Source organism: Excalfactoria chinensis, chromosome Z, assembly GCF_039878825.1.
Source record: "Excalfactoria chinensis isolate bCotChi1 chromosome Z, bCotChi1.hap2, whole genome shotgun sequence".
Taxonomy (NCBI): Eukaryota; Metazoa; Chordata; class Aves; order Galliformes; family Phasianidae; genus Excalfactoria; species Excalfactoria chinensis.
In genome coordinates, this window is record NC_092857.1 from 19,889,085 (window position 1) to 19,913,198 (window position 24,114).

The window sequence follows — 24,114 nt, forward strand, 5'->3', positions numbered from 1 at the left end:
GGCTGCGCACGCTTCCTCCGGCAGAGCACGGCGCTGCGGCTCCCGTCGCTCTCCGCGAGGGCCGCCGCAAGGACTGCACCTCCCAGAAGGCATCGCCACGGGGCGGCCCGCGGGACCCGCCTTCCTCGGGATGGGGGCGGCCCCGAGCAGGCGCAACGCCCTGCGGAGGTTGTAGTTTCGCGCGCCGTGTCGGTGTGTGACGGGGCGTGTCTCCAACAGCTGTTTCCGGGTTCAGAGGTGCTCGCTCTGCCCGCGCTGCGCTTACGCACTTCTTCCCTGGCTGCGGCGCTCGGGCCTCGCGGCTGTACCATGGACATTAACCAGCCCAAGCAGGAGCACCTGCTGGCCCTGAAAGGTACGGGCGCCTGGCCGGGCCCTCAGCGGGGAGCCGCGACGGCCGGGCTCCGGGAGCGTCTTCACCCGGCGGGCCGGGCCTGGCGCGAGTCCCGCTCCCAATCCCTGAGCGTGGGAAGGGCGCGGGGCCGAGCTGCTGCCCCCTGAGTCAGGGGAGGGCTGAGGAGGGACGGGGCGCGCTGCGTGGCCGAGTCTCGCTGCGGGGAGCGGGTGGGAGGAGGCGGGGGCTGCGCGCCGGGCCTGGCGGGGCGTTCCGGCATCTTCATTTATTTGTGGTGTGCAGACACAGGCTTCGGCTGTTCCGACTTTATTTATTTATTTATTTTCATGTTTATTATATTTTCATATAATATTTTCTTTATAGTTTCCTGATTTTTTCTTCCTTTAATGGCTTTTACCCTCAGTGAACAGCCGCTGGCTTGTATTCTTGATTCAGGAAGCAAGGGTATTGAGAGAAAAAATTGGTAGTTCTCATGAGGTCACAGAGCTAGAGCTGTTAGTAACAAGAATAATCGTCAGATTTCTATGAAGAAGCTAGTTGTGCCAACAGGCACTTCGGTGCCATCACGTTAGGAACTGAAGCGCTGAAAACCCTGAATCTAGTTGCCCCTTATTGCAGTCATCGGAAGTATCTTGAACAGCGCTTTTTGAAAATAAGCATTGCTATTAAGGTGGAGTAGGGAACAGCTGAAGCCTCAGCTGCATGTGTATTTTAGGTGAGTGAGATGGCTCAGTTACATAAAGCAGTGCAGGTACATAAATGATGTGAGACTCCATCTTCTCTTTGTTTATTTTCTTCACAGTGTTTTTTGGGAGGGTTTTTAGCATCTCATAGTCAAATCTATTAACCATAATTCTCAGATCAGCAACCAGTTTTTCGTACATGTGCACAGACAATGTTTAAGCCAAAACGTAAGAACATGAAATACTGTCAGCTGCCATTACCAGCACATTTTGTTAGTAACTTATACAAAGGAACAAGTTGTATGGCATGTCAGTTTGCTTTTGCAAGAAATCAGTAGGATCCATGGGCTTGTACTGAATTTGATACACTGTCCAGGCTGTATATTTTGCAAATAGAATTCAGAAGGATATCTGAATATCTTTGCATTTTCCCTATTTTATACAAAATATTGACAATGACATGATTAAGGAATTTTAAATTTTATTGGCTCTAACATCATCGTATATTGCTGGTGTTTGATAGAGAACCAAAATGACTGTAAACTTGATAGGCAGAGAGGGGAAGCTCAAATTAGAGTGCATGTTATCACATGTTTTGTGTTATGTCTCATAGTTGTGTTTGTAGGTTGTTGTTGTTTGTTGTTTTTTTTTGTTTGTTTGTTTTGTTTTGTTTTTTCCCTGTGCTTAATATGGTCTTTAAATGAAAGAAAGAGGTTATGGATATTTTTAGAGTATAAAATCTGTGAGTACTTATGTCTGGAAGAATGGCTGCATGTAATCCTTGGAAGCTATGAGGGTAAGAATTGAACATCTATGAACATGATATAAAAAAGCAGACCTTAGTCTGTTTAGGCACTTCCCTTTTTAGTGTCAACTTTAGAAACTGTCAATCTGTCAGTACTATTTCAGTAAGGGCTTCTGTAATGCACAGTGTAGTTAATTCATATGCTTTGGCTTAGTTTGTTGAAATTTTTGAGGAAAGCACTTTAAAAAAATATTTGATTGGTGAGTTTGCTGAAATAGACAGTGGTAGTCATGTGTCTTATTAAAGATGATATTTAAAAAATATATATTTTACTTCATGTTTTGACAATACAGTTGTTCATAAAGTCATGCATGTGCAGAATCTTTGGAAAAAGAGAATTGTGCTTGCCTTAATATGTGAAATTAACATTTGAGGACGTCTCAGTTATCTTTAAGACTCATCACAAAAATGTAACAAGACTGACAGGTGGATAGCAAGCATGAAAAGGATCCAGTAAAAGAAATACTACTGGGGAAGGACTGCATTCTTCTGGGTAATGTTCAGTGTACTGAAGTTATGCTGGTGGCGATGGTTCCAGATGGAACACAGTTGCTGTAGTCAGCTTGAGTGAGGTGGAAGAGTTAATGTACATGTTTGGCTTGTTTTTACCACATGTTGCTTTTTTACGAAATATCCTAGCAATGTTTTTCTTAATTTGGTAGTGTCTTATTTTTTCATAATACTTCTGCTTTAGGTCCTGTTTCTCACTGATCTTTGCAGCATGGGGCAAGGAAATTCTTGTAAATAAGATGTTTGAGACTAGACTTATGAATCCTCATCAAGAGACTGTTCTTGTAATTAAGAATAACTGGATTCCTACTGCACAAGCATGGAATTGGTCTTACATTATCGACCACATCAGAGAGATCTTATGGAACTGCAGAAATTTGCAGAAGCAGCAGTGAAGGAGTTTCCCATTCGTCAGTTACCAAGATTCACACCCTGGTTTCCAAATGATTCGTACAGACTTCCGCTCAAACCAAAAAAGCAGCCACCTGTTATTACTTCTGAAGAAGCAGAAGAACTGAAACAACTTTCTACACCTTCAGAATATATTGTAGACTGTCCTAATTATGACTGCACAAAAAATCTCCTTGAATTTCAATCTGATGTGAATCATGGGCAGACTTTAATCCGCACACAAAATGGCCATAGGCAAATTAACTTGGAGAATCAAGGAGAACCACCATCTAATGGAAAACAGAAATTGAAAAGGTCTTGGAGTGTCTCTCTCTGTAGCCCTAAGATTAAAGAAAAGATTCTTCCTCTATCTCAAGAACTTCAAAACAATTTGGAGAGACTTAAGTTGCATGCATTTTATAGAGCAAAGTGGACAATTGAGCAGTCTAATTGTAATAACCAGAACTTGGAGGACATCTGGATAAAACTGAATAGACTTATCAAGCAGAATGAATTGCCGTCTTGCAATGCTACTATCCAAAGATCTTTGGGACAGATATGGATTTTCTGTGATATACTATACTGTGAATATGTTAGAAGTATTCTTAGGGAAAAGCTAAGCCTTACTGATAAAATGAATTTATTTGTACATAAATTTGGAATTATATTTAGTTTATAACTGTAAGATAGATTTGTAACAGTATTGTTGTCTGAAGTAGTTTTTAGGTAGCTTAGTTTTTTAAGGAGCTTGAAATGTACAAATTTCAGAATGGCTGATGAATTAATGAGAAGATGACTTAATTACTTTAGTATGGTTTTCAAGCTGTAGTAATGTATTTAAGTTTATTGTGTTGGGAAAATCATGAATGGGTCAATGAAGATTAGTACATATGTTTGCTTTAGTACTTTTTTTTTTTTATTATTATTGTCATCCTTTGTCTAAAGGAGGAAAAAAAACCCCAAAACTTCTGCACTTAAGTTCTTCAGAAAATTCCCTTTGGAATTTTGCTTGTTTTTCTTCATATGATAATGTTTGAATAATAGTATTTTATTGTAGACATTGCATACCTTTTTGTAGTTCAAAATGAAGGATATTGCTCAATTTGGAATGTTGACATGTATTTTTAAACTTTAACTGAAGGCTGAATGATCTGTGCTATAATTTCGTGCATCTGTGAGATTTAATATTACTGCTTAGCAAAACTGATATGACATGCTAGCTGAAGTAACTAGCAGTCGCTATTAGTTGTAAAGCTTTTGTAGCCAACTTACATCAATGAAATGCTGTCAGAATTTTTAGAGATACAGTGGAGTAAGATACAGAATGTTTTATTAAGCGTTGTGTTTGTATCTAGAATCTGAGAAGAAAAGCAACAGATAATCTGTAATCCTATAAGGACAGAATACTTTAGTAGTCCCATTAAATATAATAATCTACATGTCTTAATTTGTGCATTTTGACTTCACTCCGTGGTGTGTATTTTTTTATTTTATTACTATTATCTTTATTTTAAATTTGAGCTGTAACTCTTCCATTATAAGTAGTCATTTCTAGTTATATAAACTTACTATAGATTTGAAGGCACTTAGGTAACTGTCCATAATACAAACCCACTATATTCTTTAAATATCCTTAGGACTTAACTAAGAAAACATTCCTTAGTGGTAGAAAAGCTTTGCAGAGAGACCATGACAAATGAGAGTGCTGGGCACTCACCAAGTGCCTGAATTGTAATGAGCAAGTGCCGGTTTCTGTGCCTGGAGTGTACAGGCTTGTGGATGAGAGGCTGCAGAACAGCCCCTGTGGAAAGAGATCTTGCATTCTGGCTGATGGCAAGTTAAACCATGAGGCAGCAGTGAGCCCTGGCAGCCAAAAGCACCATCAGTGCCATGAGGTGCAGTAGACCCAGCACTGCATGTGGGCGAGGGAGGGGGAACTGTGCAGCCTCACTTCCAGCACTGTATGATTTTTGCACCACAATGTAGGGAGGGCTTAAACCTATCAGCGAGTGTCCATGGAAGATTTTGAAGTTAGTAAAGGGTCTGGTGGGCAAGGTGTATGAGGAGTGGCTGAGGCCTCTGTGTGTGCTCAGGACAGAGCAGAGGAGCTGAGGGGAGGCCTGATGGCGGCTGCAGCTCCTCACAGGGAGTGGAGGGCAGCACTGAGCTCTGCTCTGTGTGACAGCGACAGGGCCCGAGGGAACAGCATGGAGCTGTGCCAGGGGAGGGTTGGGGACAGAGTCTGCACCAGTGGGCGGTGAGCACTTGAACAGGCTTGTCAGCATAGTGGTCATGGCACCAGTCTTGCTCAAGGACCATCCAGACAGTGCTCTCAAATGCACAGTTTGAATTTTGGATGTCCCTGTGTGGAGCCAGGGGCTGGACCCTGTGACTGTTGTAGATCCTTTCCAACTCGATATTCTACAGTCCTCCTAAACTTGAAACAGAGATCAGTGCCACTAGTCAGTTTTAACTGTCAAGTTTCTGCTGGTTTATGACCTATGATACTCACTGTGCTACATGGGTACATCACAGCTGGTGAACTAAACAGCAGTAAGTGAATGCAGCATTTAGTTTTTCTATAGAATTATTCATTTTGGGTAGGACCAAAGTAGAAGTGAAGTATCTTAAATATATAGTGCAAATGAAAATTATGTAACCTTGAGTATTCTTAGTTAAAGTGAAGTTAGAGAATCACAGAATGGTTTGGTTTAGATGGATTCTTAAATATCACCTAGTTCCAGTCCCCCTGCCTTGAACAGGAAAACTTCCCACCAGATCAAGCTGCCCAGGAACCCATTCAGAATCATAGAACTGTAGAATCACAAGGTTGGAAAGGACCTACAAGATCATCTAGTCCAACTGTCCTCCCATTACCATTGCTACCACAAGCACTAAACTATATCTCATAGCTCTTCATCCAGACACCTCTTGAACACTGCCACGGATGGAGGCTCCACCACTGCCCTGGGCAATCATTCCAGTGCCTGACCACTCTCTGAAAGAAAAAGTTTCCTTGAGTCTAATCTAAACCTTCTCTGGTACAACTTGCAGCCATTTCCTCACGTCCTGATTGTTGCGTGGGAGAAGAGGCCAAGCACCTCCTCCTCACAACCTCCCTTCAGGAAGCTGTAGAGTGCAGTGAGGTCACCCTGAGCCTCCTCTTCTCCAGCCTGAACAATCCCAGCTCCCTGAGCCACTCTTCATAGGACTTGTGCTCCAGACCCCTCACCAGTTTCGTTGCCCTTCCCTGGACATGTTCCAGAGCCTCGCTGTCTTTCTGGTAGTGAGGAGCCCAAAACTGAACACAGTACTTGAGGTGCGGCCTCACTAGAGTTGAGTACAGGGGGATGATTACCTCCCTGCTCCTGCTGGCCATGCTGTTTCTAATTCAGTCCATCAGCCGAGCATCAGCCAACACCCCCAGGTCCCTTTCCTCTTCGTAGTCATCCAGCCACTCATCTCCAAGCCTGTAGCACTGTGTGGGGTTATTGTGGCCAAGGTGCGGGACACTGTGCTTGGCCTTGTTGAGCCTCATCTCATTCACCTCATTCACCTCAGCCCAGCGATCCAGCTTAACTAGATCCCTCTGAAGGGCCTCCCTTACCCTCAGGCAGATCAACACCACATCCCAACTTGGTGTCATCTGCAAACTTACTGAGGGTACATTCAATCCCTTCATCTAGGTCATCAATGAACAAGACAGGTCCCAGTACCAACCCCTGGGGGACACCACTTGTCATAGGTCACCAGCTGGACTTAACTCCATTAACCACTACCTGTTGGGCACAGCCCTCTAGCCAGTTCCTTACCCATGTCTAGGCCATGGGCAGCCAGTTTCTACAAGGGAATACTGTGAGACACTGTGTCAAAGGCTTTGCTGAAGTCTAGGTAGTCTACATCGACAGACTTTTGCTCATCTACCAGTCCAGTCCCATGGACTTTTGACAGTCCAGATGGAGGAGAAGCTCTCTAACTGTCTCCACTTGAATCACCAGAGGTGTGTTCTGTGTAGCATCCCAGACTTCCAGAACAGGGTGTAAAGTGCCCTGAGAATAACTGATCTGCCTATTAAAGGCAGATGTAAAGAAGGTGTTGAGGACCTCAGCCTTCTCCTTGTCCTCAGTGGTCATATTCCCCGCTGCATGAACTAAAGGATGGAAATTTTCCTTGGTTCTTCGCTTACCATCGATATATCTGTAAAATGATTTCTTATTCTATTTTACTGCAGTAGCCAATCTAAGTTCAAGCTGGACTTTTGCCTTTGTAACTTCTTCCCTGCATACCTTAGCAACTTTCTTGTAATCTCCCCAAGTAGCCTGCCCCTTCTTCCAAAGGACAGCCTACACTGAACATCTCCAGAGATGAGCATCCTGTTCCAAGACCTCACCACCCTCTGATTAAAGAATTTCTTCAGAATACCTAATCAGAATCTGCCCTCTTTTGTTTTGAAACGATTGCACAGTTTACCACTGTATTCCCTAATGGAGTTGCTCTCCAGTTTTCTTGTAGCTCCCCTTTTTTATTTTTTATTTATTTTTTATTTTTTTATTTTTTGATACTTTTGCGTTTGTCTTAACAATCTTGGCTCCTTACTTGTGTCTGTATCATATATATATTGTGGAGTTTAGGATGTAAGTTGTGTTGTGTCCTGGTATTTATGGCTGTTAAGATCCAGATAAGTCATTATGTTCAGTTCTATGGTATCTAGAGTCACAGAACAGACATCTAAGCTGACTTATAATGGTCACACAGAATGAAACTTGTATACTCCTCAAGGCTGCAAAGCACATAGTACAACATTTTAACAGATAAGGCAGATTCAAATTAAAGATAAAAAATGGTAGATATTATTGTGCCAGAGAAACAAAGTAAGAGGGACCAATTGCACCACCAGTATGCTTAGATTAGAGTAGCAGGGAATTTATTCTATTGAAAATGACAAGATAAGCTAAAAAGATCTTGACAGCATTTGAGCTGATACTTGGTAGTGTGTTTTGGTTTTGTTTATTCCTTTTTTTTTTTTTTTTTTTTTTTTTTTTATGGAGGGAGTGCAAGACAGAAGTGTGCTTAAAATAAACAAATAAACTTGCTCCACTGACCTGTGATTTATTTTCTACTTTTGCAGTGATGAGGTTAACAAAACCTACATTATTCACTAATATTCCAGTGACTTGTGAAGAAAGAGATTTGCCAGGTATGTTTCATCTACTAACTGATTATTCTGCACCTATTGCTAGGTTTAAGCAGTGCATCTAAGATTTAGATGTGAAAAAAATTCTTCTGACCTTCTGTAGAAAGTAAGCTGAAATACCACTATGTTTTGTTTGGTATTTGCTAAAGGAAGATGCCAAGATGCACTATACAACTCCTCACCTACAGCCTTGAAAACTTAGTGATTGTATTGCAAACAGATGAAGTCTGAGCACTTAGGACACTGTCTCTATAGTTGTTACTGTGAGGTAGGGAGCAGGCAGTTTTTTTAACTGGGAAAGCATCTCTAACAGAGAAAAACGTGTAACTGTGGAAAACAAAAGGTGGTTGTTAATGTTTTCTTTATCTGGAAAAATTACAGTGGAAACTGACTTTGCAGAATCATAGGTTTTGAAGTGTGTTATGCTTGGTGTGAGGAGAGTCATGTATTGCAAATTCCTGGTTTGTCCATCAGTAGTAGCTGCAACTTACAAGTAAAAGAAAAAGGGAAGGATCCAAGAAAAGAGACTTGTGTAGAAACGCAAGACAGTCAGGGGAGAAGGTAAATGGGGCTGATCAATTGTGTTATGTGGTGTGCTTTAGTTAGACAGAACTCCTGATAATGTTTAATTATAATTTGAGTATGCCTTTGAGATTGTGCTGTTCAGCATTAACTTATAAACAAGCAAATATACATGTGTTTTGGCTCTAAGTAAGTTGGTTGTAGAAGTATGTTTAGCATAAACTGCAAAAAAAAAGATGCGTCATATTTTAAATGCAGACAAAGCCTTTGACTTGGCTAGTACTAAGGCGTATGCAATTTGATGTTCTACAGGTAATCTATTTAATCAGCTCATGAAAGATGATCCTTCTACTGTAAAAGGAGCAGAAGCTTTGATGCTAGGAGAAATGCTAACATTGCCTCAAAATTTTGGGTAAGATTGAATTGTTGTAACGTATAGTGTGTAAATTTTAAGATTCATTTAACAGTAATGTATTTCTTACTTGCCTTTCTTATTGAATAGCATTTTTCTGCAATAAAATATTCAATCATTTTATAACCATTCTGTGACTTGATTTTGAATATTATGCAACATGTAAATGTATATTGTCTAATATTGTCTGTAGCCCGATACGAATGTATTGGGAACAGAAAGTTGAAAGAAATTTGGGTGAAGTAAAATGCTGCTACAAACCACAGCTTATACTGATAGATTTTATTGCGATGGTTTCTGTATGCTGTAGTGTTTTGTCTGCAGTATTGTCTTTGTATTTTTATCTTGTAAAATTTTTTGATTTTCTTGTTTTCTTTTGAAATTTGCTCTTAGAAGAATGACATTTAGAAGAATGGGTGTGAAATTGCCAGCATATTCTAAGGTTTGATTTGGCAGCCTCCCTAGCTATTCTTACATTTGAATCACATAAATAATTCTGTTTCCTTCTGGATACTAGTTAAGTATAAAAATTAACCTCAGGAAATGGATTTCCCCCAGTGAGCCTGTTGACTGTTGTAGTATAGTTAAAGCATTGTATTGCTCCACACTGGACTTAGTACATTTGTGAGCCTCTTACAGGACTTTCACGAACTACAACTTATAGCATTTTAAGAACTGGAGCTAGTAATTAAAGTTAGCGAGGCTTAATCAGCTTAAAAATATATATTAAAAATGGGATTTTTTGAAATGTTTTTTGTTGTTGTTGTTGCTAAACATGTATGTACATTTTTTAAATACAGAAATATATTCCTGGGAGAAACATTTTCCAGTTACATCAGTGTACATAATGATAGCAATCAAGTTGTCAAGGACATACTGGTGAAGGTATGTGAAATCTATATACTGGATTTGAACTGTTCTATATACTGATCTTAACTGTTTTCTCACAATAGCAGTGCACTTAGCATGTTTTATACACAGATTGTCACTTTTTTCTGATCCAGAAATTATTCCTTTCAACTGGAAACAAAAATAAATGAAAATAGAAGTGGGGATAAGAAATATTTAAATATTTAAGTTAAAAAACAAAATTAAATTGTATTAAGAAGTGGATAATTTGTAAAACTTCTCTGGAGAATTAGTGGCAAAACTTCCAAAGCCAAAAAGATGTGTATTCTTTTATTTGCACTTTCAATTATTTAATCAAAGCAAGTCTCTGTGTAGCATATATTATGTGTTTTGCTTATGTATCAAATGAGTTATTTCCTGGTGCATCATATTTTGCTTTTCTTATTGAACAGAGAGTTCCATGAGAACAGAAATTTTAGAAGTTCATGGAACTCAGAGTAAATGGGGATTTTATAAGCTATATATTAAATGATTAGGTTCGTCAAGGGCAATTTCTAAAATACATAGAAGCAACCTATCTTCAATAAACACAGTTGTACTTTATGTATAAAACTGTGCGGGACTCAAAACCCTCAGATACTTCTCAGCCTAAGTTGTTTTTCCGTAGGTTACCTTAAGCAGCTGTAGTGTTACCGGATGCTTTGTTTTTCTGTTCTTAGGCTGATCTTCAGACAAGTTCTCAGCGCTTGAACCTTTCAGCTTCTACTGCTGCAGTGGCAGAACTTAAACCTGACTGTTGTATTGACGATGTGATTCATCATGAAGTGAAGGAAATAGGAACACACATGTAAGGTTTCAAATCTTCAGACTTAATGTTTTTATTTGATGTTACTGTCTTATTTTTAGTACTGTGGAGCTATAATGAACTGTGAAACTGCAGCACATGCCTGATATTCTGTTACTTCTTTGATATAGTACAAAATTTAATTAGTATTTTTCTAAAATATTTCTTTTAGCTTAGTTTGTGCAGTAAGTTATACTACACAAACAGGAGAGAAGATGTACTTCAGAAAGTTCTTCAAATTTCAGGTACAGTACAAATCATTCTACTCTATTTGTAAGAGGTGAGTAAATCTGGAAAACTAATGTTAAAACAGTTTGTGCTTCAGATGTGCTCTTACATGCTGTTATTTACTTGACACTTGAAATCAAATTGATAGAAGCAATTACTTCAAACTGCATGAATTGATGGTTTACATTTACTGTGCAGGTGAAGATTTCAGAAGTAATAGATACTATTTTTTCATTGATTGATAAAGAAAAACCAATTTCAAATCTGTTTATATCAACCAGATCAAGTATTGTTCAGTCTGACTTTGACACATCTAACCTGTTAGCTTAAATTGTAAAAATCTGATTTTTGTTTTAGTCTTTTTAACCTTTTTAAACTGGAACAGAGGGTGGTGGGTTTTTTTTGTTTTTTGTTTTGTTTGTTTGTTTGTTTTTAAAGGAAACTAAGAAAAGAATTCTAGTGTGTTGTATTTTTCTAATATCATAAGAATAAACTGATGAAATTGAAAGTTCTTACCACACAGGAACCAAAACTTGATTAGAATAACTGATGAAAGCAGGAAATAGCTATCATCTGGGCTGGTTTTGTGAGGAAAGTGTATTTTAGCTGTGTATTTAATGGGTGTTGATTTACTGTGGTATACTGTAAGACTTGGATAATTGTGGGATAACAAAGGTATACTGGGTGACGGGTTTTACTTAGTATGCTTTTGGCTATTATTACAGAGGTTCTGACAATACATGAGCCAGACCTACAGCTTATTGTTTAGGCATATGTCTTCTCCAGGTTGCACCTTCTTTTACTCTTTTAGCCCTGTACTCAATCTGATTTCTGCTGACAAAATTATTTTGGTCTTTAAAAGGCTAAATTGCCGTGTAGTACAGACGAGGAATATCAGAGTGTGCTATTAGTACCTGTGAGCCTTCCATATGTGTAGGAGAACAAATGTTCCCAGCAAGACAATTTAAACTTGTTTCCTTACAAATATAATATGTTATTTCTCTCAATTTTATCAGTGTATTTCCATTTGTAAGTATTAACTGTTCGGAGATGAAGATACCGTTTGTTTGTGCAACACTTAAAAACCATTGCTTTATTGTCTCCTTTCTCTGCTGATTTATGAGGTTTAAAATGTCTGGTATCTATTTTTTTTTCCAGCTTGTGGTAATGTTAACAGTTGTATTTTCAAGAAGGAAGTCAAGGCTAGTAATGGTTTGTTGCTTATGAAAATCATGTGTAGTTCTTTCATTTATTTTTAGAGAAGTCCTTAGCAACTTTTGTTTGGTGCTAAATGCTCAAGGGCCTGTTAGATTATTCTTGTTCCCTCTTGAAAGCAAGTGGAGATCACTTCAGGATGCAAGGCAGATGTAATGTTATTTTGAAGACAAAATCTGCTCACTATATCATATTTCTCTCATTTCATAAGAGGATGTTGCAGAAGTATTTATTTGTTACCAATATGAGAAGACTACTCAGGCAGTAAGAAAGTAACCAGGCGGGTAAATAACTAGCAGTTAGCACATTTTGAGTTTTTAGCTGAGTCTATTGTGTACCTTTGCATCTGTTCTGCTTAAGGTAAGAAGTAGAAAAAATTCCAAGAATACCACTTTGGTGAAGATTTAGCACTTATAAGCAGTTTATAATAAAGATGTCTCAGAAACCAATTGTCAATCTGTCTTCTTTCCGTTTCACTCAGGTGCTCAAACCACTGGATGTGAAAACCAAATTCTACAATGCAGAGGTAAATGTGAGCTATTTGTATTTAGGTTTGTTTTCGCTTACTATTTATCACTTTGTATTAGGTAGTTATATTAAATTCAGAGAGCTTCTGAATGACCGAGTTTATTGGCTGATGAGTTTATATAATGTAAATTAACAATAGATACATTCTTGATGGAAGGGAAAGAAATGGTATATATAAGTCAAGCACGTCAAGGATTTGATTAAATTGACTGAAAATTTTTTGTGTTTTCTGCTATCCCATGAACTCAAGTACTTCCATTTACAGATAGTATTTTTAGGTTGATAGACTACTTGCAGTAAGGGGAGATAAATTGTATGAAAAACAGATAATAGTTTACCGCAATGGGAAAAACAAATTTTTCTCCAGTGTAAATATAACCCACTGTTAAATAACTTAATTTTCAGGTGGCACTTTGAAACCTCGTAACTGCAAATATTTATTTGAATGTACTTACGTACCTAATTTTGACCCTTTACTGGTAGAATTCTAATTCCACTGATAGTGGAAACTCCTGCAAACTACACTGATCATTCTTTTCAGTTGTAGACTTTCCCTGTAGATATATGTATTGTATAGATACGTTGCAGGGTGTAAACTTCCCCTGTATCCCATGAGAAGTAGTTGATACTGATAATGAGCAAGTCCTTCATATTCTGTATTGTTTGTACAAAGTTCAGTTCTTGCAGAGAGCTTCTGTTCTGTGTAATAACTTACGCTATACCTCTTAAATGTGGTCAGCTGTTACACTGACAGTCATTTGGTTGAACATCTTTACTAGTAATCTTAAATACTTCCATTGAAATAGTTTAACTGAGAGTGAAATTGCTGAAAATTCTTTGTAGCAAAGAATAAATGGAAGAAACAAATGTGATAAACTGACAATAATTTGTGTTAAGTGGAAAACATTTTGCTATACTGTTCTTAATGGAGGGATGCATGCTATGAATGTGCAGTACAAAAGCAGAGTGTCTCAAAATCTATTGTCTTAATTATTTCTCTCAATCATATTCATCTATGGGATTCATTGTGTGGGATTATGGCTATACAGCTGCAAAAGATATATTTCTGATAAAATCAACAGAGAAAACAGGAAAAATGACATAATTTTTGGTCTACAGATGAGGATTTGGGGTGTGAACATGAGCCACATTCAAAGTTGCACAGGAGATTCCACAAGATTTTTTCTGTTGTGTATGAACAGCATTTAGATTATAAGCCTTTTAATATAGCATGTGTGATTTATTTAGGGGGATTGTAGTTCAAATACTTTAAATGTCTTAGTACAGAGGAATGAAATGGAATATTTTCTTAAAAATACCTGGTGACATCTAGCCTTCAGTTATTAGGTTGACCAAGAGAGATACCTGAGAGGATCAGAATATGTGTGTGTACAACTAGCTGAGTGTTTCATAGATCTAGCATAGATTCCAGAAATGGGGAATGTCTTTGGAATTACTTCATCTTCTACACCGATCACATTACTTCAGGTAGAAAATACATGGTGGGGGTGAAGAGGGACAAATAACCTTACTGTCTATCTATATGTAAATTTTGTTTTGTGCTGAAAGAATTGTTAATTTTAGGCAGACTTTTGACATGTCATAACTACTCTTCTTGATTTTTTTTTCCCCCTGAATGCTATTGATAAAGCAATGAATAAAACATCACCATCCCTCAGCTAGCCAACAATTCCTCATTAAAAATAAAAATTAGTGAGAAGTTGAGGTGTCTGAGCTGATGGTGTTTTGTGGTTTTTGTTTTTTGTTTTTTGCTTGTTTTTAATCCACAGAGGTTTGAAGAGTCTGCTTTGTCGACTTTTATTTTTTCCTGCCTGGGTATTTGTGTGACTTCATTACTTTAGTATTAATATAATTGATTAAAGAAAAACCTTGTAGATAGTATTAACTGAAGGATTTTCATGCACCTAGCAAACTGACTGTAATTTCACATCTGGAAGGACATTAAGTTCTGCTATGTCATGTAACAGTAAAAGATAGATAAATAAAGTAAGAAAGAAAGAAGAAATTGGGTAAATGCTGTATGTAATTACTATCAGAAGCACCAATGCCTACATTCTGAATTTTATGAAAGACTTCTACTTGGGAGTAGAGGAAGATAGGTGTCATTGCTGATTAACTAGAGATATTTAAAAGTTAAGTAACTAGTTGAACTGTTAATGTTACAGATGGGATGCAATCAATTTGTAAAATTTATCACTATAATTACGAATTACAATTTCTGGTTTTATTTCACCTCAATAAGACAAAGGATAACACTGAACTTAATCTTCTTGCATGTTGCTCATATTGCAGTAACACCCAAATCATGGTGGTCACTGAAATTCGTGCATAAAATGCATGTCCTGTCACCTCAGCCTGCTGCAATCCTGTGATTGAATTACCTGACTCAGTCTTTAGAAAGTCTTTCACTGACTTTTTTTTTTGCCTCAGAAAAGATCTGGAAAAGTTTCTGTTCCTGCAAACATTCTTAGGGAGGCAATCATACAGAAACTTAATAAAGTTTTCAATTGAAGCATTCTGTTTTTTCTTTTCAGTGAAGATTATACCCCCAAAAGATTTTTTTTTTCCCCATTTAAATTATGCCAAATTTTGTTGCATCTTCGCTAGAACATTTAAAACCTGCTTTTTTATTTCTGAGACATTAAATATATGGATACTTCAAATTATCTGAGAAATGACAAGGACTGTTTTTCCATTTCATACTCAACTCATTGCATGGATTTAAATTCAAGATGTATTTTAAAATTGCTCCAAAACGGCTTTTTTTTTTTTTTTTTTTTTTTAAATAATTTATTCTACCACGCCTTACATGTGGCTTGTATGCCTCAAGCTCTGATTTGCATTAGTTCTGCAGCAGTTAGTAAGATCTGAAGCAAGGCTAGTAAACCATGTAACAATACTAGCTACCACTTAATAGAAATGTACTTGTCATCTTTGTTTGCATCCATTTTAATTTACATTTCTGTCTTACTAATGCTCTTGTGTTTAGATGGTGCAAAAAAATGCAGAAATGCATTTTGTTTGAAAGTTAGCCTCCTTTTTCTTTAACATTTAACCCTAATTTCTCTAATGTGTTCTTTTTTATTTTCCCATTAGAGTGACCTCAGTTCTGTGGTAATTTTTATTTTTTTTTATAAATCTGTATGCTTTTTTAATTGTCTGTCCGTCTCTGTGCTTGTTGTTGCCACTTTTAAAAACATAATGGAAAAGCAATGTTTGTTCTGCATATCATAAACTGATGTTTTGCCATCGGTCCTGCATACGTGCAGCTAACCATATTAGTGGTTAGCTCTTTCTTTAATACCCATTGTTGAAACTGAAAGTTGGTAATTTCAAATTGTTGCGTGTGCTATTCCATAGGACGTATCACAAAAATTTGATGAGAGAAGTTTTCTTTTTAACTGGAAAAGGAGATTTGTTACTTAGAAGTGAGAGTTAATCTTTAAAACATTAATAGTTTTGAACCATGGGAGTGTAGATTTAACTAAGGCATTGCCTGTGTAAGCTGTGACAGAACTTTTCCCATCCAGTTAGTGGAGACAGTGGGTTTGAGGAGAGAGCAGCAGCTGGCTGTTCTTTCTCCCCTGAGCTGAAGCCTTGCTTTCCACCTCTAACTGCATGTAAGAGCTGGTGAGTTAGGAGGGTACTTCTGCAGTCTGATTTCACTTCAGGGTGTGTTGTACTAAAGCTGCATTCTGGTGAACTACTTTAAGGTGTTTATTATTTTATTTATTTAAAAAATAAAAACAAAAACAAAAAACCAACTGATAATTAAACAGTTCCATCTAGGAATAACATAAAGCTAACTTGCTTTTTCATTATGCCGCTTGTTTTTTCTTCTCCCTTTCAAACTAGCTTTTCCAAAATTTCTGCCTATGGTTGCTGCATTAAAACAACTAAAACTTGGGTTATTGGAGATTATGAGCAATGGATTTATGGGATATAAACAGTGTCAATTTAAGCAACAGTCAGATGAGGGTTGTAATGAATGCCTAGGGCCATGTTTAATTTGGGGGTATTTCCAACTCCTGGAAGTGCAAGGTCTGGCTGTAGCCTGTTAAGCTTGCACCATTTCCATTCCTCTATACATCTAATATGGGCATAACATGTTTGTATGGCAAAATGAATTGTTCAATTACCAGTCTGTATTTCTCCTTCTAACTGAGTTCCTTTTGAGGATAATATAATTCAGACATGATCTGTCATTTACAAATTGGACTTCTCCAGCTTATTGACACAGATTTAAAAGAAAATGTAAGCATTTTTCCATTTCACCGTGAAATGCATCTTTTAGATTTATCATACCACTTAAGCTTGTTGTTACACAGTTTACTGGTAACTTGTAAATGGAGATTCCTCCCTCCAGCACATACTTCTTTTTTTGTAATTGGCACTTCTCCAGGAGCTTATATCTCTGATAGCCTTCAATGGTTATTCTGCCATCAGGCTTTAGAGATTCAAGGTGACTTCAATGGTCTGCATTTCCAGAGAAGCAGAGGCAAAAAAAACCTTCTAGTTTCATGCTTGTTTAGTTGGTTTTTGTTGTTTTTTTTTTCCCCAGTATATTCAGTAAAACAGTCTGTACCTTTCATTCTGCACTAGAGCATCTTGAGACGTTAGCTTCATTAGTACAGATAGATCCTATAGGACATTTTGAAAGTTGAGTACCCATTAAATTGTTAGATGTATATAATGCTAGTGACCATTGGCATGACGAAGCTGAGTGAAAGGGAAAGCTGTTTTACTTTTTAGTTGACACATAAATGTTTCAGAATAAAAATCTCAGAGCATGTACCTTAGCTGTTATACTTTAGTTCAAGCGAAACATGCATACTTCCTTTAATTGTTTTTATACAGCACTAGTAATCCAGCATGGCATGGCATTAATGTGCACTGCAATTCCTTATTTTTTTAATCATTTGGGTTAGAACTTCAGTTGTTACTGAGTTGTTGAAAATCTTGGGAAGTGGCAATCTGAAGTGTTACAAATAAGCAGTAGCTAGAACATACAAAAATTATCCCACATCCATTGTTTGGCAACATATCTGTTCACTAACACTTTTGCTCCTATTAATGGTAACTGGGATTAAGGTTTTTCTTGCATTAATTACTTTGATTTGCAGGCATGAACTAAACACACACGACTGTTTTTTGTTTTTTAACAGTAGGACTATCTGTTCTTTTTAATAGCAGCAATCACGTTTTTGTGATCTTGCTCTTTTTTTTTCCTCCCCAGACAGACGAAGTGTTTCTGGAAGCTCAGATTCAGAATATCACTACCTCTCCAATGTTTATGGAGAAGGTTTCTTTAGAGCCGTCCATTATGTACAACGTTGCAGAACTGAACGCAGTTGACTCAGCAGGGGAGAGGTACGTTGGGGCTGAGGAAACATCATACTATGATTTCATGAGTTGTAAGCATTGTAATCACTGAGGTGCCTATAACTGTAGGAGTGCATTTATTTGCATAATTTAAAAAATAAATTCCTATTTTGTATTCAGCTATAAAAGTTGTTAGTTTTCTTTTTATAGAAATTATTTTTAAAAATGTATAAACAAATCCCTATTTTCACCCTCAAATAATAACATGGGTGCATTGAAAACATACTCCATTTTAAGTATATTTTTTATAAATTTAAGCATGTGTATGGTTCTGACCTGTCCATAGATTCAGGACCCTTCCATCCTTGTTTCTTTCTAGTAGATGCATATCCATTTTCAATTATTCTAGTTAAATTTATCCAACCAGCAGTCCAGGTGAATCAGTGGAATTCCTTTACAGGGCCTTAGACCACAGATGTTCATCATGCTGAAATAAACACTAAATACCAGAAGAGCTGACTACTGTGTTCTGTGAAACAGAAGAGCTTGTAGGGTGGAAGTCAGATTTGGCTGCTTGCAATTTGCACTTGCTTGGATTTTTTGGAAGAGGTGTACTTCGAGTGCTCTGCAGTGGGAGCTAAAGTGACAATTCTGTCTTCTCCCTGTCTGTCAAAGCATTTGGCTGCAGTAAAGTAGATTGCTGTTCATACGCAGTGTTTTTGTCCATTGTAATGTTTCTTGACTTGAACTGTAATCATGGGCTTGTAAAACTGAGAGCCTGGAATTTCCTAGAAAGGAGTCAGATAACAGCTTATATATCTAGAATGTCTGAGTGTGAATTGATTTTTTGCATATTGAGACTTAGTGAATACCATGGCTGAAATGCAGTTCTGCACTCATGGATCCAATTCCATGTTGTGACTATTGCCATCTGGAATCTTAGCAATTAAGAAAATCTGATGACTGAGTGGTAAAGAGAAGATTAAAAAATGAGGAGGTGGGAAAGGCAAAACAAAGGGTTTCCTAAGTTGCTGAGGGGGCTGTGAGTCTTGAAGATATAAACTTAAAAGATCTGTGCTTGATAAAATAGAAAAGCCTATAGCAAATACAGGAAATGGAAGCATGGCAATTTCTTCTTGGAATTAGTTTGAAATAAACTGGATTTTAATACCAGAATAAGTTCTGTACTTCTTACTAGTTACAGTGATGTTGTTCTTTACTTCTCAGCATGAAACCTTTACTTTAAAACATGAATAAGCTGATGCTGATAGATTTATTTCTGATCTGTAAAAGGGATTATTTTTCTTAAATATATCATACTTATGTGCCAGCTTTACCCATGTCCTGAACCCATTGGTTCTCAGCATCTACCTTCCTTGCTTTTCCTGATGCTTGAGAAGATGATTAAACTGATATTGGAAAATTACCGGCACGTTTTTTTCAAACATTGAGATGACAGATAATAAACAAAGTGTATTTCTACCTCAGTTCTCTCTCGCTCAGCTGAGTTTATTTTCTTCCCATCTAAACACGGTCCTTGAGTTCTACATAAATTTGGAAATTGTTTTCTATTGTGAATAAATAAAATGTGTGCCAGTATTGAATAAATTGCTACATGCACAGTAAAAATGGGGAGGGAGGGGAGGTACTCCTCCTAATAACAACTGTATAAAAGAAGGAATAATGTTTTTTGTTCCAGTGAGTCAACTTTTGGCTCAAGAACTTATTTACAACCTATGGACACACGTCAGTACTTATACTGCCTGAAACCAAAGCAGGAATTTGCAGAGAAAGCTGGAGTAATAAAAGGTGTGACCGTGATCGGCAAACTAGATATTGTATGGAAAACGAATCTAGGTGAGCGAGGAAGACTGCAGACTAGCCAGCTCCAAAGAATGGTAAGTCCAGTTTAAGTATCAGTTTAACTTGGTATCAATTTTAAGACAACTCAATGAACAACTGAATAATCACTTGAAAGAAAATTCAGGCTTCTAACTTTCTGGACCTCATTCTGAATTCATATGTAATGTAAATACTGAGCATACGTTTGGTCTATGAAGTGTGGTAAAAAACACTCAACAGGAGTTTTCATTTAGATTGTGTCAATGACAGTATATTTTTTCATCTCATTTTCTTGACTGTTTGTTCTCTGGCACATAATATGTGTTTTGTTTTTTGTCACTACACTGAACAGTGTAACTTAATGGTTTGTGCTCCTGTTGCTGGAATCAAGTTGTGTATAACAAAATGAGTCAAAACAAAATGAAAAGAACCAACTTCTGGTTGCCATTTGGCAGGAAGCTGAAAAGCACTAAAAAAATAACTCCTGCATGAATGGTTAGAATACATAAAGAAGCCTTCTCCCTAATTCATACAGACATATTAGCTTCTATGAGTATCTTTATGTGTAGCATATGTAATACTGTGTATGTTTCAGATTTACAGTTTTGACTCAGGCTACTTTTTCTGGTCAATTTATAAGTTCATGAACTTTGAGGTTGTAATTACTCTCATTGTCTCATCTTCAAAGCACTATCAAGTAGTTCATGTCTAGATTCCACTCACCTTCCATCATTATTCTCCTAATCCACTTACTAATCCAACAAGCTTTTGTTTCCCTCACAAGCCCCAGATTTTACCCTTACTGTTCCTTTCTGTCATTACTTTGGTCCAGATCAGGAATGCACTTTTGACACAAATTCTTGGATCTTCCCTGCTTGAAATAATTTGGTTTGTGTTTGGAGTGGTCTTGTAATTCACAGGCTGTGTTTCTTTCTTGCAGGTTTCCAAAGTTCCATTGCTCTACTGATCTGAAATTCTCTGTTTTGACACTGCTTATTCTAATGTCCAATTTAATAAGTGTTTTAAAATGTCATCTGTCTTCAGTCTGTAACGAGCCATATGCAACTAAAAGCTGTTCACAAGCTGTTAGATTACTGAATTGTTGTCTGGGCCTCTTTGGGAGTACCTTTTAACTAAGCTGTAGACACAGCTTTTAGCACAGTATCATTTTATCAGCAGAATTTGAACATATGTCTCAGCTACAACTTGTTAGGCAGAATAAAATTTCCTCTATTTTTCCTTTATTATTTTATCATTTGCGGAGATTGAACTTAAAAGACATTAGATTTTCAGTCAGCCGAAGTTTGTAGTAAGTTGTGGGTTTGTCAGTAAATCATTTGAGATGTGTTTGGCTCTTTACAAAATTTGATGACAGGAAAGTATTGATGCACCATTCTAACTGGCGCCAACTAATTATTTTGGCAGAGGTTTGGGAAAATCAAAATAGCGAGAGGATGCACTATTTTATTTCTCAGGATCAGTGCTTTTTCTAAAGATGAAGAACAGTGAAGAACTAATGCAGGAAAGCTGTATTACCCATAGCATCTCTGATAACCATCTGATAGAGAGGTCATAGAGATGCATGTTGATCAGGAACAGCATATGAGTGAGTTCTGAGAGAGTGAACTGTCTGAAAAACTTAATAATAAAGTGTGTATTGTTCCCTGTAAATGAATTCATTATCCTTGATGCAGATCATCCTGTCTAATGAATTTTTAAATGTATCAGAAAGGTGATAATAGTGGATGGTACCCAATCCTCTTCACATCTAATCTTGTAGTAAATGAAAACTTGAATAGTAATAACTCCAACTTGACCAACCAGTGTTTGAGAAACGTGCATTCTTGTACTTCCCCAGGCTCCTGGTTATGGTGATGTAAGGCTTTCTCTGGAGACAATACCTGACACCGTAAATTTGGAAGAGCCTTTTGATATTACATGTAAAATAACAAATTGCAGGTAATGGTGTCACGTGAGTCTTGTTCTTCTTCCTGAATTGCTAAGTTGTAGCTATTACATTTTTCAGGGCATTTCTCCTGAAACATTCCAGACATGGACCTTTGAATACCACCAAACTGCTGGTTCATTACTTTAAACATCTTTTGTATTCCAGTCATTCTAAATAATTAAATCTTCCATTATTATGTAATATGTAAATATGTAAATAATTTAATCACCCATTATTATGTGTTAATAATATTTTAACTGGAGACTATCAAAAAGTCAGCAGTGGAATTCTGCAGAATTGGCTGCAGTATCATATAAGATTTCACAGTTCAATTGCATACTTAAAGCAGAAGTCCTCTTAGTTCTGTCACAGAACTAGTGCTTACTTGTATTGCTTTTTTTAATATATATTTTTTATTACAGATAAATTTATCAGAATAAATACCATTTATATCAAGTCTGATTTTACTGCTAGTTCTGTACCACCCCTAGAACGTCTGCTAAATCTTGCCTTAATTGATCTTTTGTGGGTCTTTCTCCATGTTTTGACTTGATTTGTATTAACACTGTGATCTCCAGTAGACCTTGTCTCTTGCAGCACTTCTGTAAAGCAATTCTAAACAAAATTTGAAGCCAGGAACTAAAGCAAATACCTGATCTGCAGGTACTGCACATTACATATCTTATAGTCCGCTGAAAAGGTGAACATTGTTATCTTCTCCAGTTAAGTAGATCCATGACAGAGCACTCACATCAGCCAAGGCTGTGTGTAAACAAATTAGTGCACATCACAGTAAATCTTATTTGCTGTCTTATAACTATATAAGTTGTTTCATTAATAACAACCCAAACAATAATCTTGCTGTTAAATATCTGCAGTCCTTGAATGGTTAAGAAAAAGCCCACAGGTTTATTTTCATTTTTCAATTTCCTCTAGCAGTGAAAGGACTATGGATCTGGTTTTAGAAATGTGCAATACTAATTCCATCCACTGGTGTGGAGTTTCTGGAAGACAACTTGGAAAACTACATCCAAGTTCCTCACTCCGTCTTGCACTTACATTATTGTCTTCAGTGCAGGGATTGCAAGTAAGTCAATGGCATAGATTTGTTATAAAATACCTGTTTTATAAGTTTAGCAATTCTATTAATGGGTCTTTCGATTTTTTTCCTTTCTAGAGTGTTTCTGGCTTGAGACTTACCGACACATTTCTGAAGAGAACATATGAATATGATGATATTGCACAAGTCTGCGTTGTTTCTTCAAAAGTAAAACAAGAAAGCTGAAGAAACATTTTATTTCTGCTCTTTGTTTTTTGGACCAACTTCTTGTGTTTCTGCAGTTGAATCATACTGTGTAAAGAGGAAATAAGCCCCCGATGCATCCATACACACAAGTTGCTTATTTAATTTCTCTGAGAATTTTTTTTAATGTTTTAAAATCTTCTGAAAAGATGCACGTTGCATTTTAATGAAAATAAAGCCTTTTAAAAAAGTATAGCTCTAGCAAATTGTATTACGTTAAATGTTGTGCAAGGGTAAGGGCTGACATAGGAATTTATTTGAATGTACTTAATTAAAATAGCAGCACAGTGTTTTTTGTTTTTTTTTTTCTTATTTTTAATTATTTTACTTATTTTTTAATTATATTAAACATTTTGAAGTTATTAAATCGTGGTTCAGACAGGACTGTGTTAGTGTGAAGGACTTAGCCTTTCACAGACAAGTACCAGGAATTCAAATCCCAAGAGAAATACTCTGGGTGTGTGGAGTAGCAGTATGTTAGCACAACACATGTCTATCCATGAGGTGAAATGGAGCACCTAGTGCTATTGAGATGCTAGTAGAACAGATTATCCATCAAAGGATGTGCCTGTGAAGGCTCAGTTGCTGGAAAAAAGTAATGCAGCAAATAATATGTCCTAATTGGTTTGTCTTGTGAGCATAGGTGGAGAAGTTTCACTGATTTGTGCTTCGCACGCAGGGCGTGTTGTGAACAGGTTTGTTATTATCTTCCTGATACAAGGGAACTAAAGACTTGGGTATTTTTGATTGTGAAACTGAGGTACTGCAAATTATTTTTCCCATGCCAGAAAGCAGTACCAAAAAGTCTACATTAACTAAAATTGTAAGAAAACAAGAAGAAAACTGTATTAGACCAAGGTCTACAAAGCATGTGCACAAAGGACTTCAGGACTCTGTTAAGCAGTGAGCAACTGTAGTTTTGGAGGCATATGCTTTAGACTTCGCTATACATGCAATCTTTCAATGTTAACTTTCCGTTTTAAGATATTGGGTGAATTTATGACCAGCTAACTAAATTAAAGGAATAAAATAAAATTATACTCTGCTCATTAATATGATGCATACAACCAAATATCTACTTACTTATTATTTTCAGGGGTACCAATAGGCTGAAACAGTAATGCCACAACTACCCAAACAAAC

At 37.0% G+C, this 24,114-nt stretch overlaps 2 protein-coding genes across 5 annotated transcripts; both read left to right on the forward strand.

Moving 5' to 3' along the window:
- The first annotated feature begins 10 nt into the window (after positions 1–10).
- On the forward strand, positions 11–24,106 carry TRAPPC13 (trafficking protein particle complex subunit 13). 4 transcript variants are annotated; one of them, XM_072359649.1, is made up of 13 exons: positions 71–355; positions 7,872–7,940; positions 8,772–8,871; positions 9,672–9,756; positions 10,440–10,567; positions 10,737–10,809; positions 12,489–12,533; positions 15,653–15,670; positions 17,793–17,926; positions 19,578–19,776; positions 21,579–21,679; positions 22,605–22,755; positions 22,846–24,106. In XM_072359649.1, exons 1-13 carry the CDS (start codon positions 310–312, stop codon positions 22,951–22,953), a joined length of 1,257 nt encoding a protein of 418 aa, XP_072215750.1. In that variant the 5' UTR covers positions 71–309; the 3' UTR covers positions 22,954–24,106. The 4 variants fall into 4 exon arrangements, with proteins under 4 accessions (XP_072215749.1, XP_072215750.1, XP_072215747.1 ...); XM_072359646.1 differs by having other exon boundaries at positions 159–355; positions 22,608–22,755; XM_072359648.1 differs by lacking the exon at positions 15,653–15,670 and having other exon boundaries at positions 11–355; positions 22,608–22,755.
- SHLD3 (shieldin complex subunit 3) lies at positions 2,552–4,182 on the forward strand. The gene has a single exon (XM_072359653.1). The coding sequence runs from the start codon at positions 2,673–2,675 to the stop codon at positions 3,420–3,422; it is 750 nt and encodes a 249-aa protein (XP_072215754.1). The 5' UTR covers positions 2,552–2,672; the 3' UTR covers positions 3,423–4,182.
- Positions 24,107–24,114: the final 8 nt, after the last annotated feature.